A 10981-nucleotide genomic window follows, 5' to 3' on the forward strand; every position below is an offset into this window, starting at 1 on the left:
GTGTAAAAGTGGTATCTTACGTCTGTCATATTGTGTGTGCTTGTCTTATGGGGGAATTGCATTTGTAATTACAGATGGCGTCCTTGATCTCTCAACAAAGAAAAAACAGAATCGTAGCAGCTTCTCTTTCAAAACATCTCAAGGATTCTCTGTCATGCCCATAGTAAAAGGGTAAGAGCAACCATTTTGTGTTGTTTAACTTTTTAATTCACTCTCAGCACTCTCAGTTTGCTCTCTAACCCCATGGTCAACAGATGAATAATGCAATTTACAATTTTACATCATTTTTAATGATATAATAAAAACCCTGTTGGACAAAGACATAAATAGATGATTTTACCTACTCTCTCAGTACAATGGTTTTTCTTAATCAACATGGTTTGTACCATGGTTTCTGATATCATCATGGGTATCTGTTCATTCAGTATATTATGGCAAATTATTCTTGTTTATATTTAGTTTTTGACACTGACACTTAAACTAAAGGGAGCACAACTAAGAGCAGCTTTTCATGGTAGGACATAAGTGCAATATGTTTTACATTCACATATTTTTGTCTCAATTAGGCATTCCTTGATAATCAATCAAAAATACCGAGATGTTGACGATGAAGATGGTCTACCAGCAAAGGCCTTGAAAGATTCTATTTGGGAGAATCACATTGGCCCTGCCCCTATCAAGACACCACTTGCCCGATCACTTCTCATAAAGGAGGAGCTCCTAAGCCAGAAGCAACGCTTCCTTGGACAACCTTCCCCTCTTTCATTGGCAACCTTGGAGACAGTTGGTCTTCTTAACCACAGTCAGACCAATCCTCTCTCATCTCATGATGGCTCTTGGGGAAAACCTCAGTTAGATAGCTTATTGAAGTTCAGACAGGCTAACAGTAATTTCAGTGATTTAAAGGATGTGCCACTTGTTTTGGAGAACCAAGGCACATTGATCAAGGGCACCAATGCCTCCCACAGCAAGTCCCTTGATGTCGCTGCGATCACAGCAAAGAAGGATGCAGGGAACTCTCCTCCAGTTGACTTGAAGATCCCTCAAGTCAGGGGCATGGACCTTTCCTGGAATTCCCATGGAAATACATCTGATCTCTATAGTTATACCTCCATGAATCTGGGCGGTGTGCACTCGGAGAGTTCTCTAAGCAGGAAGCTTAGGGCCATTTTGCCCAAACAAAGTCGCAGGGCTGTCTTGGGAGGCCTCCTTGAAGGAAGTGCCATGGGCGAGTATTGGGGCACAGATCCTGACCAGTCAACTTCTGGACCACAATATCCAACCTCAGATCCAGAAGCAGATCCAACAGGTTCCAAGCAGCCACGCAAGAAGAGGGGTCGGTACCGCCAATATAACAGTGAGATCCTAGAAGAGGCTATTGCTGTGGTGATGAGTGGGAAAATGAGTGTTTCAAAGGCACAGAACATCTATGGTATTCCTCACAGTACACTTGAGTACAAGGTGAAAGAGAGGATGGGCACGCTGAAGAACCCACCAAAGAAGAAGCTTAAACTAATGATGAGGATGGAGGGACAAGACTCTGGAGTCACAGCTGAAACTGAATCCTCAACACCGGTGACCACCCCCAGCACAGCGCAAGAGGATGTACTGCAGGGAGTGGGAGACACAAAAGATGAGTAATTACACAAAGCTGGGACAAAACTAATAAACCTCAAATACTAATTGGGAAAAAAGAACATGGCTTTAATTGTGCCAATTTACTTTGCAGTATCTGGGTGAGCACAACCACAGGGAACCAATAATTGGGGATGAAAATTATTGGCTAACATTACAGGGGTCACTTAATCACTGCAGGCATTTGTTAGGATTTTTTATCTCATAGATCAACAAATGCTTATTAAAGCCATAAGTGAACCCCACATTTTATTTTAAAAAGTAGGTTGATTCAACTCCTACTTGCACCTTTCATCTGAACTTTTAATACCATTATTTATTTTAAAAAGGCATTTTGGGGGCAGTATCTAATTATGAGGAGTAAACAAATAGGGTGCAATAGATGATATGATGGGTTGCAATGAGCCCCTTAAAAATCTATCCTTTTTTTTCTCTTGTCCCCACAACTCCCTCTTACACTGAGTTTATAGTAGAATTTGGTAAGTAAAGCTTACGAGTATTTCAAAGTCAGGATTCTCACAGTGGATCCGATGCTAGATTATCTGTTCTTTTGCCAGGTAAAAACATATTTTGCTGTTGTTAGTTTCAACCCTTTATATTCTGCAACACTGAAATCAATTTAGTCAAGTCTTTTTAGAAAATGTTGCATAAAAATAGTAATTCAGGGATGCATGATTGTGAGGATTTAAAAAAATGAAACTATAATTTCTTTTAATTTTTGCGCTTTATTTTGCACTATACTTTCAGTCTGGCATTTACCAGACCATAATTCTGGCGATTAGACCTAATTACCTCGACATTGTTTGCATTGCGCACTTAATATTCTGTCTATCTTTGATACTGTCATCTTTTTTTGTTGCTATTGTTTTTGCACATTTTTTCAGTCAATACTGACTTTAATCACACTAAATAGGTGTTTTGTTTTAATCTGTTTATTTGTTATGCATTGAAATGGTGGATTTTTTTTCTTTTCTTTCCCTCTTTCTCATCACTACTTTAAAGTCAGTTGTTGACATTTGCAAACTTAAAAGCCTTTTTGTTTGTGGAGGTTGGGGTGGAACATAAAAACTCTGAAGTTTAATGTGTTTTAAATTATACTGATAGAATGCCAATCCCAACACAAAGCCAATCCTTGTCTCAAGATGATAATGTCATTTTCTCATTTAAAACTCAGGGCAACTGAGATGAATATAGCGATCATTTGTTCAGAATAAATTTAAAAAACATACTTTCCAGGAAGAAGAAAATAAACTTAGGCACTCTTCTGGATACAGGAATATATGCAGGTGTCTGAAGTCTTAGTTGAGCTATGATGCATTAAATGATCAGTAGTATAAGAAAATATACCTTGAAATGTTCAATTTGTTGAAAGTTCAGCAAGAAACTTCTGAGAATAGCACTTTGTTGTAAAAAGAAAATGTTTGGAATTATGAGCTTATAGTAGCTATTGCAGTCGCAGATGGAATGATGGTGGTGAGGTAAGAAGGTGAAACGGGGAGAAAGATTAAAATCCTAACATCCCCCAGAACACTGCAGCTCAGACCCAAACATACTCTTTTCTTTCAATTACCTCTTCAATACACCCTGGTTGACTGCTTGAATTCTGTAGTTTTTCTAATATATTTGTCAATATCTGTTGTCTTACTATTCTTAAATTAGTTATTGGCTGATTTTTTTAATGTTGTCTTATATCTCACATTATTTAATTTCTTTGTCCTTTAGTTACCAGAAAGTTGCATTCTGTGTAAAGCAATTTACTTTATCACTGCCTGCTGTTCACCCAGTCTGTGAGGATTTGTTTAGAACTGTATATCAAAGACACAGTTATTACTTGCTTTCAAAACTAGATGAAAGTCACACCTTTAAATGTTGGTATTATTTATTTTGACAAATTATTTGATTTCAGGAGATAAATGGCATGCACCTATAAGCTTCTCTGTTATATGGAAGCATATATAATTATTATTATTATAATTTTTAAATATAATATAATTTGGCACTTAAGTCTGACTTGGCACTGCAGATTATACTTTTATGGCAAGTACTGTCATCAGTGATTATGTAAAACAGTCATATATCATCTTAAAAAATAATGAAATCTTATATGGCATCAGACATGAAAGGTTTATAAACCCTAATGAACACAATGTGAACATAGGCTCCATTTCCAGTGTTCATTCTAACCACATCCACCACCATTTTATCATCATTCCATGAACATCTGCTGAGAATGTGCAAAAGTTAGATAATACTTTTTAGATCTTCTTTGAAAAGACTTGTTTAATTAAATCAAGAAAATTACCCCAGAATGCCTCAACAAGTTAAAATCTGTAAAAATCCAGCCATATAAATGTCAGAAATAACCTTAAATCTTTATCTGTTACAAACTGAACAGTCTTGCAGAAAGAAGTCATAAGATGCACTAACACTTTGTTAATGCTGAGCATTTAAAGTGTCTAATTGGAGCTTGCTCGTATGTGTTATATGTCTTATAAGATATATGATGCAGTAATACCCAGCAGCCAGTATGGATAGACTTTAGAATTTTCTTGAATCATCTTTCTATAGCTCTACATACATATACAGGCTTTGAACATATTTCCTCTATAATTGGCTCGTATGACAGATGTGAATGGCATTATTAAAAGTTTGTTTTAGCATTTGAATTTATATTCCCTACTACTAGCTCATGTTAATGGGCTTTAATGTTATTGATTCTGAAGAATATTTATGGAAGTGTTTTATATTGTTAAGATTACATAGAGGAGTAAAAACAAACTTAATTTTCTAGTGTTCAGCAATCAGATCTGCATGTGGTGCATGCCATTTTTTTCAGTATTTGTTCTTCACTGGGCTAACAGACCTCCTATCCAAAAACATCCTCCCCTTTAACTTAAGAAGTCTTTAAGCATAATTGAATGTAGAGGGTCCATCTAAATTTTACACATATATATATGGATAGTTTAAAAAAAAAAGGATTTCAACTGATTTTTTATTTTTATTTTTTAAATTAATGGCCCTTTCTGCATTTTTTGTTTCATAAATGTATTGCCTACGACATTATGTATCTCAGGATAGATTGAACTGATGGGGTAGCAATATTTGTCAGTCAGAGAATGACACAGACTTAACTACCTTTTATTGGGAAATTGTATACATAGACATGTACATATAGACATTATATGGCTATCTTTGTCCAACTGCTATACCTCAACCTTGGAAACATATTCCTTTGTGTGCCTCATGCCTCATGTTCAGGAATGCCTGATAAAAAAGCGTTCACTGTTGTATGAAATGCGAACTTCTTGCTCTCACTCTCTTCCTCACACTTGCTCTTTTGCTCTCATACCTCTTGAGGGAAGACAGCAGGATATATTTCATGTGTCTGACTGACCAATACTTGCACCCTATTCATTCAGGGTTGTTTTTTTTTTTTTTTTTTTTTTTTTTTTTTTTTTTTTTTGCTTAAACTTAAATGCTTGGTCGGGTTTTCCAGTCTGTGCCAATAAGTCCATTTGTTCAAATGATTGTTTCCCCTGCATGGAATGCTCTAAGATAAGACATCGCACTATGCACTATGAGATGTTTTTTCCTCCACCTCCCTTTACAAAAGCATAGACCCTGGCTTAATGATGATTACTATATTTCTGGCCTGTGATCCATGACAGGAGTACCAAGGGGGAAAAATGTTAACTTTCTGTTCTCTCTCTCTCTCTCTCTCTCTCTCGCTCTCTCTCTTGCTATATAACTTTGCTATATATATATATATATATATATATATATATATATATATATATATATATATATATATATGAATGACACACATGATAAATCATTTTAACCTTTTTCTTTTTCACTGGGAGGAAAAAGAAATACAGCATATACCATTCATTTTCATAGAAAACACATCAGATTGCCATTTTTCTTGGTGTGAAGAGTTTTGCTCTGGGCTGAAAATCCAGTTAACAGCATTTCCTCAGGTTTGACCTCTCCAGAGCAGCTGATTGTACTAGTTTTACCAGTCAGGGCTTTTTTCCTGTATTTGTGTTTCTGGGAACTTGGATACAATTTTATGGAAGCAGTTTTTAAATGATTTAGCCCTTTCTTCTAGTAAAGAAAAGATGAAGGATGCATGTAATTTATTTGCTTAACTAAACCCAGGTTTTTTTTTTAATTCAGTGTTGATGTTTTGACATTAGCACACACAGACTCTTAAAATCAGCACACAATTATAGTTAAGGATACACTGGTGCATACTTATGTACACAGAAGCATAGATACAAATAGAAACACGTATCTATGGTACCTGTGTGCAGGTATGATTTTACTGATTAGCTTTGGCTATGATGGATGTCTTACAGAAGAGCCACTTTTATTTCAATTATTTTGAAAAAAAATCCACTCCCCCCGCCCCCCGTTTTTTGGAATTTAAAAAAAAAAAAAAAACCTTAATTCAGGGCATCCATCATTATAAAATATCTTTTTTTAAACCTTTTTTTAAAACCTATTAAACTTTGTTTAGAAATGTTTAAATTGCATCTTTTAAAAGGATAGGCACACCTTTTGAGCTACTATTTTTGTTTAATCAGACATTTATGGTATGGTGTCAAGGAACAAATTTAATTTGAATGATTTTCCTCCCCTCTTATGTATTAGTTTAAAAAATGTATGACACACAATGCAGTGTTTTTAGATGGATCTAGTGAGAGAGGTCATAAAAATTAGCAGAGTAGTACACAGGGTTTCAAAAGAAACAGGATACTTTGGATAGGTGTTTTATCAGCTGTGTAGGCAAAAGGCTTCACTATTCTCAGAAGCTGTTTACTTGCACACCTCATGAAGGACCTCTGCCCAGGCAATCCTGTTTTATTGGAAAAATCTTGTGTACTACACTGCTTTTTTAAGCTAAGGCGTAACTGATCTCTAAAGTTATACTTGAATGTACTGAATGAAAATATGAATATATATATATAAAAAAACTTGAATATATAAAAGAAAACCAGGTTGTGGCTTTTGTTCAATTGCATTGTGTTCTTAATTATATAATTTCATGTGTTCTTAATTATATAATGATTTATGATGCCCTTGCTATTCAGATCAAGGGCACTCTTTGGCAAAACCCACAAATTTAGAAGTGCTTTTGGAATTATTTTAAGGGCCACCCTCTCAGTGGGGCAACTGTGTACTGAAATGACAATATGAGCAAAATTCAAAATCCCTTTATGCAGATGACCCTTTATCATTTTCTTTGGCTGTGTAGGCTTTGGAGACAGGATAAAGGTATATTCAGAGTTTTCAGATATCAGAAGGAAAAAAACAAGAGGTCATGTATTTGACTTTTCCACAGTAATATATGTAATAATATTGGTAAAACAATAATAGCATGTATAAAAAATGAGATAATAGCTTAATATTTTCAGGTGTTTTGTTGAATTGGGCTTTCTGTCACAGCCAGGAGAATATCTGCCAACCACCATATCTAATATCATATCAAACTTACTAACATTGTAGGGAAGCTCACCTCTTTATAGCAAAGGGAGAGACTTGGCACATGTCTGATTAGAGTAAGGTGTACTCTGAATTTTGGTAAATTCTTTGCGTGTTGATACCCCTGATTTTAAAATTACATGAAGCTAAAGAGTTTTCAATTATAAAGTAATATTTCCACCCCTGAGAGAGGTTTTCTACTACTAAAATACAGTCAAGTAAACTGGAGAGTGAACAAAAATCCAAGAGGACAGCTAAATAACAGAGTAACAGAAATAGAAACTGCCTGATCAAATAGTCAATGGTCTGTGAGTGTATGGGTGTGTCCAGTTATAAATGTGCTAAAAAGGTGTGCCTTCCCTACAAGTGTATTTCACTCCAGCAAATAACAGTACAATTTTTGTGGTTTTATTTTTCTTGGTTATTATTATTTATTGTTTACAAAGTAACATTTGAATGTGGTGTTTAATTTTTTTTCCTTTATAGGTTTTATTTTATTTTAGGGTTGCGTATATACTGTTGCTAAATTGTATGACACAAAATTGTGATTTTCTTTTCTGTCACTTGTTAACTAGTATTGATTGAACCAATTGATTTGTTTTAAAACCTGCTTCCACTTTTTGCTTTGATGATACATCGGAAATACTTTGTCCTTGTTTGCCTTTGATCTTTGACATCAGATTTGTATTTTACTGTGTACTGCACTGGTGACTGTTCCAGCCTTGCAGTCCAGTGGACTGTAAGACTTTTATTATTATTTTTGCTACCTCAGCCTGCCGGTGGTTTTAACAGTTGATGGCTTAGGTTATGATAGTACTGTCGGGATAGAAGCTTTGCGAAATGCCGTTTCTTGTCTCTAAACTGTAGCATTTCAAACAGAGAAGAGTGGTCCACTATTAGAAATATTTGTGATGCTTTTGTCTGCTACAAGATGAGTAGCTAAACCTTTTCAGCTGTAGGGCAAGTTCATGTGCACTCCACACTAGATACAATGACTATGTCCTTATCACCCTTGTGATTTTATATGTTGATTACCCAGTTTAGGTTAATTAAGTCTCCCAACTGAGTTTCCACAGGTTAACGTCACACTGCTAACAAAATCAAACACTCATCTTTATTTTCAAAGCAAAGTGGACATTTCTGCTTTTATAAAAATAGGAAAAGTTATTCTATATCAAACAGCGCTGACATTTTGTTAAACTGAATCAGGATTGAAATAAATATTTTTAGACATTTCGCCTAAATTCTTAGTTTATAATTTTGTTTTTATCCTAATCATAGAAAATATTTTTCTGTTGCTGTGTGAAATGCTTTCTAGGGCAAAATGATATGGTCTTTTGACTTATTTGCTGCTCAACAAATGTTTGGTTTTAAATATTTCAAAGGCTAAACTCACAACATTCTTACTTTTTTAAAGTTTTATTATAATTTTGTGTAAGAAATTAAGTGAGCATTTCACAAAAATAGGGTCTGGTCAAGGACATGTTTTATGTTTAATTTTCTTTCTTTAAAGTCTGGTTTCATGCCTTTTGCCTTTTTGCATTTGAATATGGTTTATATTCTGCAACAGATCATACATCATGACCAGTTATTGTCAGATCAATCACTTTATTTATTGTATTTTTTTTTTCCCCAGATTTTTTTTTTCCTTGAAATTGTTGAAAATATTCTTTTACAAATTATACTGCAATATTTATCAAGCTGTGCCAGTTTTGGCAGTTATATTATCTTGGAAAACTCCTAATTAAACAACCTCCACTGTCCTGTTTCCAGTAAAACTGAGCTTTGTTGTTACTGGCCAAAGACACCAGCTGTCCCCCAACAGCCAGACAACTGAACTTAGTAATATTTCCAGATTCAATAGCCTTTTGTAGATAAACTGTAAAAAAACAAAAAACAAAAACAAACAAAAAAAAACAAAACAAAACAGCCAAATACCCTTATTTCAGTGCTTTATAAACAGCAAGGATTGTAAAATAAAGTTCTGGCCAGCTTGGGAAACAAAAAAAAGGGGGACACCCCAAACTGAGCTTAATTGTTTGGTCCCCTGTACACCAAGACAAGTAGAAGGGCATTTTATTTGTTCTCTTCGTGTTTGTGCTGTATGTGATGATGTGTTATGATCTAATGAAAAAGTTACAACATGGAATACCTCAGAAAATAAATCCTTGTAAATCTTGACAACCTCCACATGTAAGTAGAATACCATTCACATTTTCATTGTCTTGCTCACAGCTGACTGTATGTCTTTCTCCTCATTTTTAATGATTTAATAGCCCATGTAGCACATGATGGAGGGTTTTTTTTTTCCTTCATTTTTTCTCATAACATTTTATAGACCATTCTTGAATTTGGTGTTATCTTCACTGCTAATAATATAGATGGTACAGTGGTAATCACACACTGGGTAGGCACTTGGGTCTTAAGATCCTATTTCCAAGCTTTGCTTTATGGGTATGAACCATATCTTCAATATGAATTAGTGATTATCTGACTTTTTTTTTGAGGGGGGGTTGTTTTTTGTAGGTGGGGTAAAGGCATTATCTTTCTTTTATATCTACACTGGAAAAAAGAAGTAAAAATATTAACTATCGCTGATATAATGCTACTTGTTTAAAATATAGTTTGTTTATTATTAATATATATATGTGTGTGTGTGTGTGTGTGTGTGTGTGTGTGTGTGTGTGTGTGTGTGTACACACTGCTCAAAAGAATTAAGGGAACAGGTAATCATTACAGTATAACTCCAAGTCAGTTAAATTTCAGGGATATCAACCTGTCCATTTAGGAAGCATAAGCAATTGTGAATCAGTTTGGCCTTCTTTGGTGCAAATGAAAGTGACAGCAGGTGACCTGGAGGGGTAACAGCAAGACAACCCCCAAAAAGCGAATGGGTTTTCAGGTGGTGGCCACAGATAATTACTCTCCTTGTCCTTCCTGACTGATTTTTCTCTACAGTACCTTTGTTTTGCATTTTGCTAGTGTCCTTGTCACTACTGGTAGCATGAGGTGGTTCCTGCAGCCCATTCAGGTTGCACATCCATACATGCCATCCTAAGAAGGTTTGCTGTATCTTCCAGCATAGTCTCAAAGGACTGGAGGAGATACCATCACATGGGCAATTGCACAAGGAGAGCTGGACAGGGCTGTATAAGGGTATCAACCCAGCAACAGGAGCGATATCTGGAGGAGCACTGCCAGAGCCCTACAAAATGACGTCCAACGGGCTACTGATGTACATATTTCTGACCAGGCTATCAGAAACAAACTTCATGAAGGTGGCATAAGGCCCTGACATCCTCTACTGGGACCGTTGATCACAGCCCAGCACTGTGCAGCTTGACTGGCCAGAGAACACCAAAACTGGCAGGTCTGTCCTTTCTCCTCCCAAATGAGAGCAGGTTCACACTGAACACATGTCACAAAAGTCTGGAGATGCCTTGGTGAACATTATGCTGCCTGCAACAACATCCAGTATGACCAGTTTGACAAACTTTCCCCAGACTGGAACCCAACTGAGAACCTCTGGGACATTATGTATCAGTGCATCCAACGCTGCCAAGTAGCGCCACAGTCCAGGAGCTCACTGATGCCCTGATCCAGGTCTGGGAGGAGATCCCACAGGACACCATCTACTGTTTTATCAGGAGCATACCCAGATGTTGTCAGGACATACAGGCATGTGTGCCATACTCACTCACCACTGAGTCAAATTGAGTTGCTGGGATGAAATTCATGCAGATTGGATCAGCCTGTGACTTTTTTTACATATTTTTTACTTTTATTTTCAGTGCGATTCTGCATCCAGCCTGATGACTTTGGTTTTCATTGAGCATTGTGTAATTTTGTTCTCAACAAA

General features: G+C 35.9%; 1 protein-coding gene across 4 annotated transcripts in view; it reads left to right on the forward strand.

Annotated features, from left to right (window-relative positions):
* The window catches only part of lcor (ligand dependent nuclear receptor corepressor), a 59875-nt gene extending 50051 nt beyond the window's left edge, over window positions 1-9824 (forward strand). For all 4 annotated transcript variants that reach the window (XM_081706167.1, XM_027010487.2, XM_027010488.2 and 1 more), the window contains 2 exons: window positions 75-171; window positions 567-9824. In XM_081706167.1, coding sequence (XP_081562293.1) covers window positions 75-171; window positions 567-1641 — 1172 coding nt within the window. In that variant the 3' untranslated portion in view covers window positions 1642-9824. The remainder of the gene's footprint in view (window positions 1-74; window positions 172-566) is intronic.
* The last annotated feature ends 1157 nt before the right edge of the window (window positions 9825-10981 follow it).

The sequence above is a fragment of the Electrophorus electricus genome, chromosome 23 (assembly GCF_041902795.1).
Source record: "Electrophorus electricus isolate QZ-2024a chromosome 23, ASM4190279v1, whole genome shotgun sequence".
NCBI classification, from domain to species: domain Eukaryota; kingdom Metazoa; phylum Chordata; class Actinopteri; order Gymnotiformes; family Gymnotidae; genus Electrophorus; species Electrophorus electricus.